The sequence below is a fragment of the Hyaena hyaena genome, unplaced genomic scaffold (assembly GCF_003009895.1).
Source record: "Hyaena hyaena isolate Hyena2069 unplaced genomic scaffold, ASM300989v1 scaffold_232, whole genome shotgun sequence".
NCBI lineage: Eukaryota > Metazoa > Chordata > Mammalia > Carnivora > Hyaenidae > Hyaena > Hyaena hyaena.
Window position 1 is genome coordinate 894,447 of NW_024080864.1, and position 22,568 is coordinate 917,014.

The window sequence follows — 22,568 nt, forward strand, 5'->3', positions numbered from 1 at the left end:
CTATGCTAAGAAGATCTTTAGAAACACAGACCGTACAAGGTATGACTGAAAAGGCAAAAAGACTGAGAGACCATTGCATTGCCCTTAAAAACGGACAGGATTTCAGACGAAGCTGATTCTTTCAAAGCGGCCCCTGTGAAAACCTATCTATATGCTTATTCTATATGTTGCCATCGCTCTACCATCTTAGGTCCTCGTCTCGGGACTGCCTTCTCACGTCTATGTTATACTTCTTCCAGATGCGCCAAAATTGTCTTACCCCTTGGAGTGGATTCATTTCTAGAATTAGCCTGATCCAGGCTACTCTGACATCCTGTGTGTTGAGTAGGGTTGGTAAACATATTGGAAATAATATTTCTGGTCAAAAGTGAAACATGACAGTAAGCCAATGAGGTGGCTCTTTCCTCTCTGGCCTATAAACTGTTTCTAAAACCATTTCCAAAATAATCTCAGCAGTGGCAGCTGAACTAAAAAAAAAAAAAAAAAAAAAGGTACATTTTACAAAGGTAACTATTTTGAGGATCAACACAAATAGTACAATAGTGTCTACTGATAGTTTTGTAATGCTTGTCAATATATAAGGCACTTTTCACCTTTTAGTAAGAGCTAGCATTTATTATTACCAGACACTGTGACAAATTTTCTGCATGCATTATCTCGTGTAATCCTCAAAATCAGAAGGGTATTATTATGATTATTCACTGCATTTTAATTAGAAAGGACTCGGGGCATAGAGTAAGTTGTCGAAGGTCACAAAGCAGGTAAGCAGGTGAGAAAGAGAGCAAGGCTTTCTTGAAACCCCGATCTCCTGACTTCTGAGCCCTCTTCTTCCTTTACGTTTCGACTTGTGCATCAGATTGACAAACAAAAGTTACAACAGCGTGGAATTTTTTTTTTTTTTTTCAAAATAAAAACCTGCAGGAAAAGAAAACCTAGGTCTATTTGTATGTAAACAATTCTTGTTAAACAGCACAGTCACATGTCAGGGACCTGAGGCGTCTCAGAAGCCAGTCACCAGTTCCTCAACTTGGAGCGCTCAGTTCCAGGATTGAAAGTCGTTTTCTGTCACCCTCTCTAGTTATTTGGAAGACATTTCCTCTTTTACTACTCTGTCTTCTACTTTCTTGTGCTGGTAAGTTTCCCGAAGTTCATGAACTGGGTCCTAGACCCTTTGCCATGTCTGAGCTAAATCACAGTGTGGACATCTTCCTGGTTCTCTAGGAAAAAGACCTCTCATCCCGACTCATTTCTTCTTCCCTCACTTCCTTCCCCCTGTCCTTATTTTAGCTATTCGTCTATCCATGCATTTACGAACCCTCTGCTTTTACTTAATGCTCTTTGCCAATCTACAAAACACATTTTATCTTTTGCAATTCAGAAAACTTCTAGGATGATGGTTCTAAAGCTCTGATATTTTATGCCTCACTGAGTCCCAGAGCCTAAACACAGTCTTTCACATCCTGGAAACAGAGAAAGAAAGAGCAAACCCAGGAAGGCACACAGAAAAGAGATTCTCCACATGGACAATTCAGTGTGCAATATGCAAATATCAAAAGCCTATCAGAAGGAAAGAGTCATAAGCACCCATGTAGAATACAGTGAACTAGAAATACTTCCAGAGTGCCCACAGTGCCAGGAAAAAACCACAGACAAAGAGAGGGGATAGCACATTACAAAGCACTGGATGTCAGGCAGCAGAAATATCTAGAGGAAGTACATCTGGGGGATAAAGAGCTAAGGAACTTCATGGCTAGAAACAGTACCCAAGAAAATGATAACAGGCATGAAGGGCCTATGGCGAGTCTAAAACAAAGACATGATGAATCTTATCACTTGGTAGAAGGTGCTGTTTCAGGGGTTAAAAGTGGTCCTTGAAGCAAGATGAGTGCTGAGCCTCAAGCACTGCTTAGCCCCTAATTTCTGACATACTCTGTGTGAGGCACTTTTCACACAGACCACACGTACTTTCCCTGTGGAAGTTCCTCCCAGGGCACTTTCAGGAGGTACTTCAAGAGAGTCCAGAAGAGGAGGGCAGGAATTAAAGAATGCTTCAGAACTTCTATATCCTAGGCAGGAATCCTTTTCTTAGCTTATGTAGCTGAGTTCTTATGGTGTCCCAAAGGTTTCTCTGTATCCACAGACTTTATTCATCCTCTCTTTTTTTAAAAAAATGTTTAAGTTTATTTATTTTGAGAAAGGGGGGGCAGAGAGGAGAGAGAGACAGAGAGAGAGAGAGAGAGAGAGAGAGAGAGAGAGAGAAAATCCCAACTAGGCTCTACACTGTCATCACGGAGCTTGGTGTAGGGCTTGAACTCATGAACTATGAGATCATGACCTGTGTTAAAACCAAGAGTCAGTTGCTTAACCAACTGAACCACCCAGCCACCCCAGACCTCATCCATCCCCTTTTCCTATTGTCCATTCATATACATTCATAACAAGACCATATAAGTTTATTTTCTGCTCTCCTTAAAAAAAAAAAAAAAAAAAGGAACAAGAAAATAAATTCCTAGGGAATACCTATCCTAGGGAAGAGGCAGATGAGAACAGATTGAGCCAGCTATAATCTATATTTTGTCATTTGTAGGTTATATATTGGATCCTCCTAAAGTTTAAAGGAGATTATGCATGTAGAGTCTTCAGTAAGTATTAAATGTCAGAAAATGTTACCTTTTATTAATATTAGTATTCCTATGTCTCCAGGTGATTTTCTATAAGTATTTTCTGAGATGGTGAAAGAAGGCTGCTCGAAGTGAACTCTCTGTTGATTCATAGAGTCAAACAATTCAGTGTCACACTTAACCAGTAAAATTTGAGAAATTAGACCCAAAGGAATTTTCATTGCTTTAACCCACCACAGTAATGTATTTCTGAGTATGCCTAGAATATTTTCTACAGAATACATGGGTGGGAAGCACTTTGCGGGTAAAGGGAGAGACTTAAGAATGCAGCTTTTGTTTTCGTTCTTTTCTTTCGTTTTTTTTTTTTTTTCTTTTAAAGGAAACTTGGTACTGTGTCTAAGAAGACAAAAATGATACAGTTACTAAACATAACATTTCCCAGGCGGCTCCCTGTGCCATACACAAACATGGACATAATACTTCTCTTCTAGGAGAAGAGCAAGCTGGTCTAATTAAAATCTTGTATACATTTTGAGAGATAACAGCAATGACAGCCCAGTGATGACGACCGTGATGACGTGGTTTGCACTGATAATAATATCACCTTGTCTTTCCTTCCTAATCAGACAGCACTTCACACACAGTATCTTGTTTATCCTAGACTGCGTTGTTTGTTACATGGGGGTATGGGTGTCACTAATACACTTTCCAGAAAGACAGTGATTTTCCAACAACTTACAAGCAACTCAATGACCGTACTGTACATAGGCACTTTCATCCACATCATTCAGTATCCCATTATTCTCCCAAATTTGGCTGACCAAACAGTTCATTTAGGGAGCGCTCATTAATAATAAAGATTGTGAGCCTTATCCCGAAGATTCTGTCCTGGGCTGTCCGGGAATCCATCCTTTATTATTTGTTTTCAAGCATTGCCTGGTGATCCCTTTTGGTCCCGCAGGTTTGGGAAATACTGCCCTTTTCAAACTCAGGGCAGTGAATAAGGGATGTTGGCTGCAATGAACTTGGGTGACATTCAGATCCTCTCTTTCTGTGGTGGCTTTGCTCATCACTGGGCGGATAATAGAACAGTCAAGCCATGGGTGTCAGAGGCTCAATAATCAACAGAGAGAGTACTGTCCTATCTGAAGGATACTGTTATTTGTAAACATAGTTAATTCTTCATTGTGGCTCCCTAATACTGAAACATCATTAGGCAGCATCTCATTAGTACCTTTTCCCAGTGAGAAGAGGCAGACAATTGAGGCCTGAAAAATACCTACATGTTTATCACGAGATTCTATGTAAAATGATTAAGCTATCTGTCTTTGATACTTACTAGTCAACAGCTAAGAATGTCTTAAATTTAATCCATTATACACAATTAAAATGCATTAAATGTGTGCCTAATGCCCACTTAGCACATTATCATGCATTCTTTAAAATAGAAGCATTTTTACATGATTAAAATTTTTTTCATAAATCATTTAAAAACCTCTTTATTATAGATTTTTATAACAAAATAGCATTCCTACATTATTTATTATTACCGGGTTGTTTTCCATCTTTTATGCATATATACATGTGCTATAATGACCACTGTGTGTATATGACTTTAGTTTTCACATCTTTTCTCATCACTCTTCAAGCTAATCAACTGCTGAGTCTTCTGAAGTCTGTCTCTGAAAACAGTTGTCAGTCCATCCCCTCATCTTCACTGGAGACACCACCACCCAAGTTCAGAGTCGCATTATCTTTAGCGTGTACTTGACAAATAACAACCTCCTAACAAGTATGGGGCTGCCTCCACTCTCTTCTTTTTGTTCTGTTTTCTATCCTGCTTCCAACGATGTCTTTATAAAGTATATACTTGCTTCTCTGCATAGAAATGACTGATGATTTGGGGCACCTGGGTGGCTCAGTCGGTTAAGAGTCTGACTCTTATTTTCAGCTCAGATCATGATCTCATGGTACCTGGGATTCAGCTCCACCTCGGGATCTGCACTAACAGTGCAGAGCTTGCTTGGGATTCTCTCTCTCTCTCTCTCTCTCTCTGTCCCTCCCCCATTCACACAAATGTATAGACACACACTCTCTCTCTCTCTCAAAATAAACACACTTAAAAAAATGATTGATGATTTACCCTAGCCCATAAAATAAAGTCCACCATGGTCCACACTGGCTTCCAATACTCTTCACTGCTCCTGCGGCCTCCTGTTTTGTAGCTCCATATACTTCCATCTCTCTTTGTCCTTTACTGTCCCTAGTCCGCTGATCTGACTGGAACCCCATGCTTCCACACCTCACTCTTGCTGGCCCCTTGGGGTCAGGTGATTGTCTCTTGACTATATACAAACTCTCCATTCTTCAAAGCTCATCAAAGAGCTTTCCATAGATAGTACCTGTATTTGAAGTTGTTTAACCATGGCCACTTGGCTTTTATATAATTATTCATGATTTCTTCTCCCCTCGATTGTGAATTCCTTGATGTCAATAGTCACATTTTACTCATATCTTGATCTCTAAAACCTACCTTATTGCAGGCCATATAGAAGATACACAGAAAACATTTGGATATGCTCACCAAATGGATAATAATCATAATCATAATACAATTTTAGCATTTACAGTATCTACCACTTGTTGAATACATTCTGTGTACCAACCACTGACTTAGAACTTACTGATGAGAAAATGAATGTTCAGAGATTTTAAGTATATTTCCCACAATTACACAGTTAATAAAAGGAAAGCTAGGTTTTTGACCTATATGATAGGTCATATAGGTTTGACCTCATAATCATTTTACTGGCTGACTAAATAATATGCAGTTTCATTTAATCATGCCAATTAATGCAACAAAATACCCAGAGCAGATATTCAGGCAATAGAGATTCAATTTCCCCATGATTATGCATTTGTTTTTTTTTTTTTTTCACTGTTTATAACACCAAGTATTATTTCAATCACTTCCTGGTTGAAAAGTCACTGTGTTAGATAGACTTGTTCTTTTTACATATATATACATATATATATATACACATGTGTATGTACTTATACCTATATATATTTAAATAAAAGTATAGAAAGGCAAAACAAGTTAGCTTGTAAGAAAAGAAACAGACTTTTAAGCTTCTAAAAGATTGTAAGTTTAATAATCATATAGTCATACTTCATGTATTTAAGGAAATCTTTTAATTCAATGCTTTTTCTGGAGAAGTCTTTAATGAAGGGATTTTTATAAAAGTAACCTTCTTTGGCTTAACAAATTTAAAACACTCAATAGTCATTAGATGTATTAAGTGTAAAAGTAAAATAAGCAAAAAAAGTCAAGGTACAGGGGTGCCCGGGTGGCTCAGTCGGTTAGGTATCTGACTCTTGATTTTGGCTCAGGTCATGATCTCATGGTTGGGGAGTTTGAGCCTCACATCAGGCTTTGCACTGACAGTGCAGAGCCTGCTTGGGATTCTCTGTCTCTGTCTGTCTCTCTGCCCCTCCCGCACTTACTCTCTCTCAAAAATAAGCACTTTTTTTTTTAAGTCAATGTACAAACAGTCCCATACACAATCAATTTTTCTTTCAAGTTAGCACATGTACTCGACATTTTTTCAATCACATTTCTAAAAAAGCCAACTGAGCACTCATTTGCTGCAATTATTAGAGTCCTGCTATAATGTGCTCTTATCAAAAGAAAAGGGAAAAGAAGGAATTACATGATGAAGCAGTGCCTGCTACCAGTGGATGAGTACTTGTGTGGAATGGCTTGGTCTTCCTGCTCCTCCATGCACTCAGCTCTCACATGCAATTCAGTCCAGTGTCTCCTTGGGCCTCTCTCGCCCAGACCCCTTTGCCTTCTTTATGCAGATCTTGCTTTCAATTATTATGTTACTACATATATTTCTTTTTATATTGCATACACTATTTGTTATTCTCTCTCTCTCTCTCTCTCTCTTTCACACACACACGGAGACATAAAAGGACCTAGCTAAGCACCTAGCATCATTATTGTCACCATAAAATAGTTTCTTGTTGTCTTTTAATAAGCTCAAAATGTTGAATGATTAGTTCAGATAATAACACAGTAACTGATTCATTTTTCCCCCTTGTTGGATTTTAGGAATGACTTTGTGCTTTAGAAGAACAATAAACATACAAGGTTAAGTTTCTTCTCATTGTGTTTCGACTGATTAGTATCATTTGGATAATTTACTTTTTATAACTTCTACTTAACAATTGACTAAATTCTATTTAGAATACACTCGTTTTTTAAGGAGTTGTGAATATTTAGGTAAATATATATGAAGTGGAGTGGAGATTCACACCAAATATTTCTGGACTAAAATCAACTTTGCTTTATTCTGGTCACTGTGTCACATGTCTCCTTCTACAGGTAAAGTGTAAGCAATTATACTCATTTTATCACTTAGAGAGAAAAACTTGTATTTTCTAAAATCTCGAGCCAAAGGCCGTTTGCCTTAAACCACCACGTTCAATTTATCTGAGAGCCTAGAGGTTATATTCAGTGAATATAATAGAAACAGCTCTAAATATAAAGACCTGTCCAGGGAGAAGATGTGACAGGATTTTTTCTAATTTTCAAGTTTATGTATAAGAAATACAATTCTATATCAATTACTCAGAAATTAATACCCTTTGATACTTCTTTTACTTTCTCCAAAAATACACTTTTTTGGTGGGCCTGAAGGCTACCTTTATATGACGAATGATTTTATAGGGGTGTAAGAAGGCCCCTGAATTCAGAAATATTTATCCCTAGATCCATGTCTAAGTAGCATTTACTCTTACTAGGTCTTAGTTTTCTCATCTTTGCGATAGAGAACTTTAAATAAATTTTCTCTGAGTGGCATTCTTGCATGAACATCCTTAATTTGAAAATGATTAAAGGGATTGGAAATGTGGCAATTAGAAACATAGTGAAAAGTGATATTGTGAAGACATGACAGGATTTTATGAGGTAGCTTCTCCTGAATTAACATCTTTTGTAAATGAAATGCTCAAAAGGACGAATTGTGTCCAAAGAGAGACAGCTGTACTCCAAAACCAATACAGAAAAGCGTGGCTCGCCATCTCTGACGCTTTGCTGCCCCCTCATGTTTCAACACACTCCTTAGTTCTACTATTCTCTCCCCCTTAAGGACCTGTGTAGCTGAGCCTTGCTCTAAGTAATACAAGGATTCCTAAAAATGTCCCATGATTACCACTTAAAAACAATCATAGATGAAATGTTCCAGAAAGGCTGACACATCCTCAGTGTCTTCCTCCTCTACCCTACATGCTTTCCAGTTAGCTTTAAGAACAACACCAACTACAGATGCCAGGCATGGATTAGGGTTATAGGAAGAAACACTTGGGTAGTTACTCATAACCTGCTGACTTCTGGTCTTTGTCTAACTTATCTCCCTGAATTTGTGGAGCAGCACTGAGAGTTAGCTACTCATATCTACATCCTTCAAATGAGGGAATAAAGGCAAATGAGAGACACAGGGTTTGCAAACACGCCATGTTTTTGTTATATCACACTAATGAGCAAAATAGCTCTTTAGCAATGAGACTCTTATAAATGGACATTTGGAAATGTACATTAGCTATGGAAAGAGAAACTGCCAAGTGACTTCCATGCTTTAACCCTAATGATATAAAATCAAACTTTCCTGGCTTTAAAACACACGTCAAATGGAATAATATCAAAGGAGAAAAGGGTATTGTAAGTTTTGTGGGAGAAAGCTTTAGAAAACATAGTGGGACATATGTAGACAAAGTTCTTAACTCCTCTTTTTACGAGATCAAACAGTTGATTTTGGAAAAGTTATAGAGAGGCCATTATTGTAGATTTGGAAAATGATTCTGAGCTGTACTTTATTGCCCACATCACAGGCCACAAGTGTGTACGGCAGTGAGAAAAGTAGGAACACAGCGCTGGGAGCAATAGGAGGGCCCATTTTTGACAGGCACCAAGGAAGCGTGTCCACTTTGACCATTCCGGAGGACTCTCCATTTTATCTCTGATGACCCTGCATGCCGTCTTTCTCTCATTTTTTTCCTCCTTTCATCTCTCTGCCCTACTCTTTCCATCACCCCTTGTTCTACACAGAGAGTAAAAACAAGTGCAAAGCAAAAGGGAAAATGTCTTGAGTGCCTGCTCTGTGAAGCAAGATGCTGAGAGCATGCATACATGAACTCCTTTTACTTAGCAATAACTGTATGAAATATGATACCCAATTCATAAATGGGGAAACCAAGGCAGAGAGAGGTATGCGGCCTGCTCAGGGTCACACAGCTATCACGGTAGAGCATGATTTGAATTCTAGACAGGCAGGGCACGCATGCTACACAATTCCAGGGGTGCGTGTCCGTGATGTTCTCTGGGGTTGCTCTCCAGGGGAGCCTGGAGCTATGTACTACAACAGCCTTTTGGACTACTCATGGACTCTGCCATAAGCTACACTGTTCCTCCAGATCCCAACCAAAATATCTAAGAAGGTCAGGTTCATCTTATGGGGTGCCCCGCTGACTCTTTTTAACACTCCTCTCTGCCATTCCCAGGACCATGACAGAAATATAGCTGGGTTCTAACAACAAGGGAAGTGAGCTTGGGGGTATAGGTCCTGAACAGTCGGCTGCTGAGGAAGAGAATTCACTTTTCCGTGCATCTCAACTCCTACTTCTACCAAACTTTATGTTAAGGGCCTACTTTTTCAGAATGCGCTCGGAGAAGGAGACCTTTCCCTGCTATTGCCCTCATTTCCCACAGCCTCCAGTCTGCTTTTCCACCTTGGCTTGCCAGGCTGGGACAAGGAAAAAGACTCCCATTTTCTAGTTAATTTCCTATTGTGCTATGTGATGAACACGGCTGCACTAAGCAGTTAATGACAGTTAATTAGTTTCCCTTCCTAGATAAGATATTTTTGTAGCCCCACTGTCCCTAGGCCTCAGGTCAGGAGCTTATGGGTACAAATGAGGCCATATTGACCTTAATTCTCAGATTTCAATGGCTCACAGTTCCCTCTGGTATAGCTTCTAGGCCTCAGTACTATGTAAATATTTCTGGGGGCTTCTACAGGGTCTCTCACATGTGTTTAAGAAAAGTCTGTGCCCTCTGAGTGCAATTAGTCTCCCTTTAATCACTTCCAGGCATCTTCCAGGGTGGCTGGACAGCTGCCTGGACCACTGACCACCCACCACCTCCTGATGGACACAACTATCTCCACTGGTACCTGCAGCTGCTCTCTGGAGAGGACGCTCCTGTGGGGCTGGCTTCCATGTGACCTCAAGCTACACAAGCATCCAGGAACCAAAATAGCACTGTGTTTGTTCAAACCACAATGTCCGAGTCCTGCCTGTGGCAAAAATAGCAGGGGTGGGGGTGGGGGTGGCCCCTCCTCATAGGGGTCAGATCTAGGGCCTGAAGCAGGACTGGGGGCCAGCTTCTGTGTAGCCTCTCTCACTAGAAGCCCCAGCTGCAGGCTCACAAAGGTTGGCCTGCTTGTCCTTCAACATAATAGGCAAATGTACAGAGAGAGACAGAGCCGTACAGTTCTCCACCCTTATTCTCAGTTGAGGCTCATTGACATTGAATTTGGCTTTCTGGAAAAAAAAAATTGTTAATGAAAGAACTTATTTTAATATACAGGAATTTCAGTCCATCTCTTGACCAGTGACAAGAAGAAAGATGGTGGACAAGGCATACAGTATGAAACGACAATCGAAAATCATCACCAATAAGATCTTGAAAGATAAACAAGGGAAAGAGAACCAATCATTGAATATACATCGAAACATAAGTCCCCTTCAAAAGACATTCCAAAAAGAACGACATTTCCAACTGTTCCAGAATCAACTCTGATGTAGTGACCGCAAAAGGAGACCAGATAAAAACTGCTGACCTGAATGGTGAAGTTAACTTTCAAGCAAAGTGTACTCACTAATAAGCTTAATAAGGAGCCCTCAAAATATTCTGAGTTAGAATCCAAGGAAGGCACTTGAATCAAATGAAGTAATGGTCTGTTTGGAGAATATGTTAATTTTCTTCTGGTAATAATTTTAGAAAACATAGGTTTTCTTTTCCAGGCAATTATTTTAATGAATCAATTGGGGTTTCAAGAAATGATTAAATGAGTTCAATTTGCTTTCAGATTCAGCAAAATGAGATCATTTGTTCTGTTTTTGGTTCAGTTGAGGTCAAGCCCCATGTCAAAAATAGATTAATAGGAATTGGGATAATTTTTTTTTGCCCTTTAGGTCCCTCATCCTTCCTTTCCCTTCTTTTCCCCAAACATCTGTTCTTTTGATCTCATTGAACTTTCCTGTGTTGTATAATTACTTCTTCTCTCCTCTCCCAGAGTAAATTTATTCTCAATTCTGAGTCCAAATCGGGACTTCTGGAATGGTGTTCCTTCCTACACACACCTGGGATATCAATTAACCAGGAAGGTCCCTTTTATTTATGCTTTCACTTTCATTAAACCAAACTACCACACAATAACATCATATATTAGCATAAGCCTGGAAACAATATGGTCAACATTTGGAGGTAGCACTCTCTCTCCCAATCAGCACAGATTTAAATGGTCTTTGAAGATGGCACATCAGTAAAGATTTCCCAAGTAATAGCGTAAATGGAGAACTTGTGGGATGAAGGAGAGATATGACAATAGACAGAAAATTGGAACGATTTCCTTAAAATTATAGAATTGCAATATAAAATCAGTGTTAGTGTTATATTGAACCTTGGGAGATAGGATTTTGTTTCCTAGACATAAAAAGAGTAAGCTACTAGATCTTTCTTACCTGTTATGGTGGCTTTGTTGATGGATGGTTGGTTGCACATGGGTGATCTTCTGACAAAGAGAGGAAAGTACAAAGCAGTAAATATGCAGTGCATGTTAATCTCAGGCCTCTCAGAGTCATTTCAGATATGCCATTTTAATTTAAAGGATTATTTTTAAAGTGGGGCATGCAAATGAAGATTTCTCTCAGATAGCCAGTTAGTTCCTAGGCTATAGTTAATATCACACATGTCAAAAAAGCAAAGAGTTAAATCTCATAGTGATAGAACTTCGGGCAAATACAGCTGAAGTAAATGTCACAGGAACATGATAGATGAGGAAGTTCTTATTGATTGACTACATTCAATTAAACCAGGGCTTACAGAGCAAACAAAGACATGTGAGTTTGAAAAATAGTCAAGCTACAAGTGGTTTCCCTAATACAGTGGTGAAAAACGTTTGTTTTTGACACAAATTCTCAGAAGTGAATGACTCCTTGTAGACTCCTTTCTCCTTCCTTATATTGAGAAACATTTCTGATACATTTGTTAAGAGAGGTATATTAATGCTTTGTACAAATAGATGCTATAGAGACTTCAGAAATACTATAAACCAAAGGTACTTAAATAGATTTTATATTGTATTCTCTGATTTTTCTGATGCTTGCCAAGTTTTACAAGGTGATTATATACCCCTTGAACTGAAAAATCCTGCTATATAACTAACATGTATTCTCTACGGAGTCCAGCACAATGTATCCACTATTCAGTGTTTAGTAAATTATGTTGAAAAGAATTCCATTTATGGAATATAATTTTATAAAGCTATTGCTTACAATTGGAAGCTTTTAAAATATTGCATAGTGATCTTTAACACTTAACTAACACTTATAAAACATTTACTGTGTCAGACACTGTGCTAAGTGAACACTTTAGATGAATAATCTACTTTGATCCTCAAAAGAAAACTTAAGGCAGGCTGTCTCATTGTTTTGATTTTACCAAAGAGGAAAATAAAGCTTTGGGAAGTCGCATCACTTGTTCAGAGTAAGAGAGCTGAATTTTCAACTAAAGCAGTGGGATTCTAGGGCCAGCACTCTGCTTTTCTGCCTTTTTTTCAAAAATGCTTTTGTGGAAAGTGGACGAAGAGCCATGCATCTGTGCAAATGTCTCCTGCAGAGCTGTGTTCAAATCTGCTCTCCTGAAATGACACGTCTTTTAATTGGGGGCTTCAGTCTAGTGCTTTGTAAATTCTCAGTGCCCTGGCTCCAGTCCCTGTCTGGCTCTGACTTACTGCTTTTAAGTTAATTGATGTCAGTTTGGGGTTGAAGTTTTGTGTTTGTCTGGAAATGCACCAAAGTCAACTGCCAAGTTATTTTGGTTGTTATTAGTAAGTGAAATGAGAAAATGTAAAACCTGATTAATGCTTTATAAAACAGAAAGGGTGATGATTTAAAATGCTACTCTGAAGTAGATGTGATCTTGTTGAGAGTATATTATTCCTTAATTACTCTTTTTTAAGTCCTTGCTCTGTGAAAATTAAGAAAACATTTTACCTGAAAAAAAGGTATCTAATGAATAGTCTTAAGTTTGTCTATGGTTTTAGAAAATCAAGTTATTGACTTGTTATTTTTAATCTTCTCTTAATAAAAATCCTACAACTTGGGGACTGGGAAAATTGATAATTCAACAAGCAATGACAAGCAGAATATATTAATCATTTGATCCATGTTTACAGTGGTAAATCATTTAATGAAGAATGGGCCAGAACTTACTCTGGAATTGAAAATCTCAGGGCAAGAAAGAGCAAGATGATAGTAACTAGTGGTAAACTAGCAAAGTCAGCAATGCACTTTCGAGTATCCACAGGGTCCAGGCCTCACATGCATTTTTCCTGGACTTGTTTCCTGTAGCAAACAAAAAGGGTGGATTGTGCAAGTTTGCACCTGCCTTCCATGAAAGCCAAGGGTAAGCTTGGAAATGTTTTAGTGCCATCCTAAGTGTCCAGCAGGGAAACTTCTGATTCCCTCATGGTCTTCATGTGATGAGCCATGGTTATGCCATTTCGCTAACACTGAATGCACAGAACTTGGCTGTATAGACTGAATTCTGCTCTTCTGATATGTGAAGAGGTTGATTTGATTTGAATCAGTAAAGGAGGTATAAATCTGCACTAACCAAAAGAGAGACTACAAAGGCCATTACTAGGCATCTACCAGCTAATATTGTTTGGTTAGATGTTACCGGACACGCAGTAGGTCAAATTTAGGCACAAACTAGGAGTTTCTATCCTCCTCTACCTGCTCCTTTCCAGTTTAACCTGTTTTGTCCTTGCAAATCAGCTGAAAACTTTGTCTTTCAATGAATGGATCTTAGGTTATCTCTTTAGAGACAGAAGGCCAGTCTGCTGCCTTCACATCTGTCTGGTCAACGCTTTGCCTGCCACAGGTTTAGACGTTGGTACCCAAGTGAGCATGTCTGAAGGAAGTGTAAAAGGATTATAAAGTTTCTAGTTTGCCTGTTCAAGGCCATGCCTCAATTTCCTGAATAATATTTGGGACTAAAATGTTTGGGAGTGATGCCAGAAATTTCATGCCTCCTGTGAGGCTGAGACTTTCCAAAGAGGAGGTGACCTTACCTATGAGTTATCAAATGCCAAAATCCCCACAGGGCTGTTGAGGTCAGTGAGATATTATATGGCCATGGGGCATAGAAGACATGTTTGGTAATGGTAAAAAAAATACCTCAAGTACCCCCTCAGATTCCACATGCTACAGTATCACCTCACTCTTCTAGCCAACAAGCATATGCAGAGTGATTGCTCTTTGCTGGCTATTGAACTCGGCACCAGGAACACACATCAACCATATACAACCCCTGATCGCCATGGGCTGACATTCTTCAGGGGCACTCAGACAAGTAAAGTGACACCTGGAGCATAGAGGAATATGTGCTAACATAAGAGTTAGGTGCAGGATGCAATTACACAGAGATGGAAGGGCGTACCATCAGGTCTGGGACCTGTGTGTATGCGTGTATGTTGGGTGTTAGACGATGACCCCAAATAAATTGTATGTAAGCTGCAATCTAAAGAATGAATTGCAATTAGCCCAATGGATGAGGGGTAGTGGAGAAGAATGTGAGAAATGTTCATACTGAGGAAACAGACCTGCAAACTCGTTACCAGGAAGGCAGGGCAATTGACTGAAGCCTCTGGGTTCGATTTGAATTACTTGCATTATAGAATTTATATTGGTTTTTAAAAAACATTTACTATCACAGAAAATGCATAGTGGCCAAAGCTTTTTTAAATTCACATAGAAGATGTGAATGTGTCAGTTACATTATTATGGGATTATTATTTAAAATTATTCAGATGTTCTGGGGCACCTGGGTGGCTCAGTCAGTTAAGCATCCGACTTCACATGATCTCACAGTTCACGAGTTTGGGTCCCGTGTCGGGTTCTGTGCTGACAGCTCAAAGCCTGAAGCCTGCCTTGGATTCTGTGTGTCCGTCTCTCTCTCTCTGACCCTCCCCTGCTTGCACTCCGTCTCTCTCTCTCTCTCAAAAATAAACATTTTTTTATATTTTATTTATTTTTAAGAGAGAGAGAGAGTGTGTGTGAGCAGGGGAGGGTCAGAGAGAGAGGGAGACACAGAATCCGAAGCAGTCTCCAGGCTCTGACCTAGCTGTCAGCACAGAGTCCAATGCAGGGCTTGAACCCATGAACTGTTGGATCATGATCTGAGCTGAAGTTGGACACTTAACTGACTGAGCCACTCAGGTGCCCCAAAAATAAACTTTTAAAACTATTAAAAAGTATTCAGATATTTCATATTCTCTTATGCACTTAGACATGTTATAATTTCAAATAAATTTCTATTCACTGTTATCTTAATATTTATTTAAAGAAATGTTTTTTTTCTTCTGAAAAATTATTTGGAGTTGATATTTTATTATTATTTTTTTAATGTTTATTTGAGAGAGAGAGCAGGGGAGGGGCAGGGATCGCGGGAGCCACCGAATCCAAAGCAGGCTCCAGGCTCTGAGCTGTCAGTATGGAGCCCCATGTGGCTCGAACTTGTGAACAACCAGTAAGATCGTGACCTGAGCCAAAGTTGGAGGCTTAACTGACTGAGCCACCCAGGTGCCTCTGGGGTTTATATTTTAATGAGTTGATGTTTATTATTAATGGCAGAATGTCAAAATAAGGAGTATTTGAATAATTAGTTTTCTACTTAATCATGGAAAATTATTTTCTCTTTTTAGATTTTTCACCTTTATTAGACCTTCCAAATTATAATGGTCTCCCATCTCAGCTTTCTGCCTTTCAAATGCTTCCTCTGTTATCACACACAAAAAAAAAAACATTAAAATTAACCCCATTAAAATTTTATTAACCGCTCCATGAGGCTCCTGATGGGAGATTCAGTAACAGCAGGAGAATCAAAGGTCTTTGATATGATATGATGCTTCTCCAAGTTTATTGTTGTCTTAGAATTAAGAGGATGATTTTGGATTGACTTCAGGGCTTGATGAGATTATCTGTCCATGGTTAATTTAGGAAGTAAGCCAAAACTATAGTTACCCTAGGTGTGAATAACTGGGTGGAGAACTGATTATGCCAGGTGATTTCTGACAGATTCAGGCACCATATTTATTTCTCATATTGCTTCATTTCTGATATTAGAATCATCACCGTGAAGTAGTTATAGAAAATTAACAGGACATCTTAGGACTTATGACTTAGTGTGAATGGTTAGACAACAGGGCAACGACTGAGAGAAATCTAATATACTGCCTTGAGTTCACTCAGACTCAGAAAACGCTGTCTAAAAGTTTAGCATGGAGGGGTGGGGGAAAGGATAACTTACTTGCTAGGTGCTCGATCTTGCAAATTAGTTAATGCAGCAAAGTTGTTTCGTACAGTTCGCAGGCTGGCCAAGACCTACAACAAAAAGGGACTCTTTAAGCTCCTTGGAATAGAGCCATCTATAGTGCAGTTTAAAATGGTTTAGTGATGTAAACAGTAGTTTGTTAAATGAAAACTTGATACTGCTTGCAAACTAGTTTCACAAACCACTAAAGAATCTTTTAGCCCTTAGTGAAGTTTACATGTATCTATTTGAAACCTGGAGTGATCCGACTGCAAAGGTTTTCCAAGCATTTCTCCTCATTGTCTATGAATACGGTGATGTGGCAGCAGCCGCCACCGTATTCCTGGATTCCTTGACCACCAAAACAATATCCTAGGCAATATACATACAGCATTGTTACGTATTATGCAAATTTGAAATAGTATAATGCAAAACAATAATAAACTCTTACTTTAGGGGTAAAATTTTAAATATAGATTCCCAAATTCTCTTTAAACATTCACTAAGAATGTCAGACTTCCAAAATCAGAAATCTAGGTGAATTTTAAAATCTTTTTTTTCCACCGTCGCCACATGACTACCAAATAAAGAGAAATTATTTTCTTTGTTAAGTTTATCTGACTCATTAATTTCAAGATTCTTAGGGATGCATTTTCACATAAAATGGGACCACCCTTGGACCCACAGAAGGCACTAAAGAATTTTGTTGAAGAAATGAATACATAGGCACCACACACCCACACACACAAGGCAGGGCCAGAATGTCCCACCTACCTCAGAAGGTCCTTCTTATTCTAATTCTAGTTCAGCTAGAAGATGGCAAAAGAACCAGAAATAAGACCAGGAGAGAAAATTCAGAAAAGCTTTACCTGCCTCCCTTTGCACTAGAATGGGCGAGTGTCCCCCAGGGTGGAGCCTGCAATCAGGTGATTTAATAGGTAATGTGGGTGACAGCCAGAATGTTAAGTTTATCTAAAACATAGTTTGCAATTGTCTTGTTAGATATTACCTAACAACCCAGATTGCCCGGCTCTGTTATGTATTCAGTGTGAGAATTTAGACAAGTTACATAATCTCTGTCTACCTCAGTTTCCTTTTCTGTAACCCAGGATAGTGATAGCTATCTTTGAGGACTGTTGTGAAGATGATATGAAATGACAGGTTAGGTGCCAAGGACAGTGCCTGGCAAACAGAAAGCACTCAATGAATATTAGCCCATGATGGCCACATTCCATTTGTTTTATGATCTAGCACATATATGGGAGTTTACTTAATGCCTATCATTGGTAACAAAGGGGGGTAGGGAACGCAAATTCGTAATTGTTCCAAATAGTCCCAGAACTATTTTCAAAATGTTTTCATCTAACTCTGACTAAGACTAAAGCCAGTCTAAATGTTTTTCTCAGACAAAATGTTTCAGACGTTTCTGAAACTGGCATTGATTCTTGTAAGTCACTGGGGTGCTGTTTATACCCAGGGACAGTGACTTACAGCATTATCCCTTGAAGGGGTTAATGGTGCTTCCTGAGGTGCCAACCATGATGAACTCAGTCACTGGAAAAACCTGGCTCATTATCACATATAAACAACTCACAGCACTGAAAGGTCACGCTGCCTATGACGGAGTATTCAAATAGCCAAGTGCTGACATCAGAGCATGCTGTCTTTCATTAGGCATGAAATCTTGAATGATGCAGAAATAGAAATAAATCTGATAAATGATCCACTGTCATTAAATCATGCAGGCCTAATTTAGGCTTTGAGAACTGAATATCAAATACACTACGAAAACATTTTAAATGAGATTATTGCACTCCCTAAATACTCCTTTTGTCTAGACCAAATTTTAACCTCAGAATTCTGAAACCTTCATCTAATAAATTACAGTAAGTGCACTGCATTTGGCCCCTGCATAAACAGAAATAGTGCTGCAGCTAATTCAAATTCTATGCTAATTTGAAAGGAAACATTAGTTCATGAAAGATAGACTATAATTGTTTTTCTGTGAAAACGTTTTTGACTCTGTTACAGTAAAGGTATTATATCAGATAATTTTGTTATTACATTAAATTTAATGTATTTTTTGCACAATCTATATCTTCACATGGGACAGAGTTTAAATAGAACAAAGGGGTAGAATGTAAAAGGGATCTCCCTCATGAATAAAGACAAAAACCAAAATTATTGTTATTTGTGAGAGAAGGCAGGTAGATGAAATTGGGGATGTACGCTCAGAGGTATTATACATATTGGTACTGCTCTATTTCTTTAGCTGTTGATTTTAGTGTTCTTTATATTTTAGATAATCACTAGATAAATTCTCTTATATGTATGAATATTCCAAAATAAAAAGTGAAAAAAGAAATTTCCTTGCCAGCCCCTCAGCCAGGCAGGCTGCCTGTCCCCTCTCCGAAGTGACTCTTAGGGTGTCTCCTCAAGTCTGCTTTTCAAACACTGCTGCAGTAAATAATTTTGTAAACACATCGTGCCTTATGCGTGCTGGTATTAAATCATTGGTTTTGTGACAGGACAAATAATACTTCATAAAATTTCCGTTAAGGATTAATTATTATCTCCTGCACTATGGCACACTTATGATACTGGCAGAGGAGTGAAATAAAAGTTCCAGACATATGAAGGGGCGTTGTCCTGCATTTTGCTGATTGATCCCAGGTGCTTACATCAGGAATACCCTGAGTGGGTGTTTCATGCTCTCACCTGGCTTGCAGACCAGAGTCCTCTGCAAGTTCCAGCGGGAGAACTGGAAACAGTTTCACTCAAGCCCTGGAGTGAGGATTCAGTTACTCTTTGCATTAGTTTTAGGGTAGTTCTCGAGAACTCCCTTTGAATTCAACCTTTTGAGAACTGTAGTCAGGACTTTAAAGCTCCTATACTTTTCTCCACTCCTTCAGGCGTGCTAACCAAAAAGGACCTTGAGGGTTTTCCTTACACAGCTCAATGGTTAGAAAATGAAGGCCATTTCTTTCTATTCCACCCCTCCAAGCAACAGCGTAATCAGTCAAAGTCAAAAATACATTTGCAGTGATGAGACATCTATACATGTTAGGAAAGAAATCGTGATAGCGCTATGGAAAACTTTTGCAGAGGGGGACCATGTACTGGCCCAGGAGAAAGATTAAATGCTATTTACACAGATGACTCTCAGATTTTCTTAAATACTTTTAAACATTTATTAACCAACAAGATTTACTGAAAATAGCAGAAAAATGTGGGCTTCATTAAAAAGTTAACCAATTGAATGTAATGGCCTAAAAGAAATGTATACTCTCGTCATAATGATTTCTTGAAAAGATTTAAAGAGGAGGCTGCTTCAGACAGACAGATAAAAAAGATGTGGCAACAACATTCTCCTTAAAAGCTCCTGCTTGAAAAGTAACAAAGAATTCTGAGGATTATATTTCATTCCAAATACACTTTATACCAATAGATGGTGCTAAAATACAGACCAAGGGTTGCCACTGGCCATGGCAGTTTTACTTCCAGAAAAAAAACAAAAACAAAAGCAAAAGCAAAAACAAAAACAATAACAACAAAAAAAAGTCCTGGAGTCAAAGTGTAACTATTTATAAGACAGAAAGGTCATTTTGATAGGAAACTTCTTTCCAAGTTATGTTTTGGTTAAACCATAGGAAATTGCTCTTTTTGTAGGTCAACAGAGGTTGACTATTGATGGTTTCATATAATTAAATCTAAAAAGTTGTTCAGCTGTTCCTACCTGTATATCTCCTTAGTCTGAATAACATGAGCGTTTCTTCAGGGATCCCAGATAAAGTTGGGTATTTTCTGGCTTCTCCTTAGTCAAATATTCCACTTCTTTTAACATTTTCTACTTCAAGATGAGAATTCTAGTTGGCTTATGGTTTTACAAGGTAGTCATAACACATATCTGGACTGGTGTGGCCAGAGGCAGCTGACTAAAAATCAGAGTTTCCTAAATTTCATCAGTGTTGTGTCTTATTGGTATTCCTTGGCTACCAAAAGAAGTCTGGCCAAACTGTTACTATACTTTTGGAAGGAAAAGAACAGTTGTAGGGAGACATGATGTGCCATCGCATGGGGGTTCCTCTCAGTGCCTAACCTTTGCGCCTACAGAAATCCCTACACCAAAAGATTTCAGGAAAAACAGAGGAGAATATTTTAAAATGGAAACGAGTCACAGCTATAAAGGTGTCACTTTTTTGAGGACCAAAAGGATTCTGAGCTTATAGGGGAAATATAAGAAATTGGAGGTGGCTAGGTCAAGCACCAGCAAGCATTTCTTACCCGAACAGTGTTGTGGACATGGGAATACAGTCTGAAGCAGTAGTATATCACTCCTTCTGAAGATTACATCTATGCAAGATGAGTTAGGTTTCAGCCATGTCCATCAAATTGGATGTCTTTCTAAATTCTCTTATAACAAGATTTTGTTCTCTTAGCTTCACAGGAAACCATGACTGGGGAAAAAAACAGGGAGGGGTCCTTTCACGTTTTGGAGAGGCACTGGGGCATAAGCAATGAGTTCTCAAGTAGAGGCAGGTGAGGTGGATTTTGGAGACCTTTGACCTCTCTAGATAGTGTGAGGCCGCTTATTAAGGATTATGGAAAGGAAAAGACATACAGAAAAATAAACCTAGGGAGATATAAAGTAAAATGTCAGTACAAGTTATTCGGGGGTTTGGAATTATGGGAAATTTTCATTTTTTTATTTTGCTTATATCTCTTTTTAATTTTTTTTACATTAAAAAAAATCCTATTTTGAAAGGAGAATGTCTTTTGAGCCAGGATAATTTAGTGTGAAATTCTAAACTTCAAAGCATACTGGAGGAAGGGGTTAATTCTTGGTCTGTTTGAACACTGCCTTGGGTAACTTGTCTAAAATCAAGTCTCCTGTCCATTTGAAAAAACAGCAATGATATATTAAGCTAAACAATGTTGACATCACTTCAAGTGACTAAACATCTTTTATTTTAAGCATTATCTATTATATTTAGCATTCAGTGGTGACTATTCTATCCTGTACTAAAAATTTAAGGTATTATTGGTTAGTTCAACAAAATATGCTAGGTGTGCAATAGCGCTTAAGAAAAGGTCATAGACAAACTGTTGCTACCTGGGCTTTTTTACTTGCTTTCCCTAAGATGCCCCATCAGTGGTGAAACTGTTCAGGATGTAACAGGCTTTTCTTTCCTCTCTCTCTCTTTTTTTTTTTTAAATTCTAGGATAGCTTTCCAGATCATGTACTCGAGTAAAAGGCCATTTGTGAAAAATATGAAGTGCCTAAAAAGAAAAAGTCTGCAGCCTCTGTGCCAATAACCACCTTCCATAAGGTGTTATGAATCATTAAGCTAATCTTAAATAAACCCTTCTAAATACATTCTAGGATTATTTTCAGGCATCAGATATGCCTATATATTATGCAGTTGGTTAATATTCAAAATCTTAATTTCAAAAAGTATTAAGTATGTATATTTATTAAACAGTTTACTCACATAGACTAAGTGATTTTTACATGTATAGATTTTTCAGTGTACTATAATTCTGTCAGCTTTTTTGTAGATTATATGAATACTATATAATATGCCTAATTATATAGATTTCCAAGGAATTTAAGAACACTGATGTCAAGGACCAAATCAAATTTATTAATCTCTTTATTGAAGAAAATCTATTTTTTAATAAAAGCATTTATCATTTAATAAATACTATGTGAAGTACTGTAACACAGAATTTTTCTCATTTTTTACTATATATTTAGATATATTTTTTCTTACAGTATCTAGAGACTTTAGTCAGAAGCAAGAATAATTAATTACCTGAATAAACTGTAGTTGGAATGATTGTTTCTATGTTTGGTGATGGTTACTTTATGTTATTTTACCCGATTTTAATTGTTCACCCAGCTCCCATTCTTAGAAATAAAATTATGGGTACTCAATAGTAATCATTTAAAAATTCCTAAATTTATATGATCTTGCTATCATATAATATGATTAAAACAATGAAGAGTGTAAATGCTTTTTGAACACAGAAATATAGGTACTAGAAAGAATTTATGATCTCCAGAAAAACCTTAAGCAAACAAGACATTAACCTTCTAAAAGATATGGTGGTCACATTCTACTTTTAATTGTGTGCAGTAATGAAAAAAAATCACTATTATACAGTGTGTTATTTATGGATTCACTAAATTTTTTGTCTAAATTATAGCCACTACAAAATTTCAGGAAATTTGAAAAAGTGGAAGAATTATACATAATCCTATTATCTAAACACTGCCATTA

General features: G+C 38.0%; 1 protein-coding gene across 1 annotated transcript in view; it reads right to left on the reverse strand.

Annotated features, from left to right (window-relative positions):
• PDE4D (phosphodiesterase 4D) overlaps window positions 1–22,568 on the reverse strand; it is a 285,677-nt gene that overhangs the window by 183,208 nt on the left and 79,901 nt on the right. The window contains exons 4-5 of the mRNA XM_039243827.1: window positions 16,282–16,355; window positions 11,430–11,479 (exon numbers count right to left, since the gene is read on the reverse strand). Of these exons, the coding sequence (XP_039099758.1) occupies window positions 11,430–11,479; window positions 16,282–16,355 (124 nt within the window). The remainder of the gene's footprint in view (window positions 1–11,429; window positions 11,480–16,281; window positions 16,356–22,568) is intronic.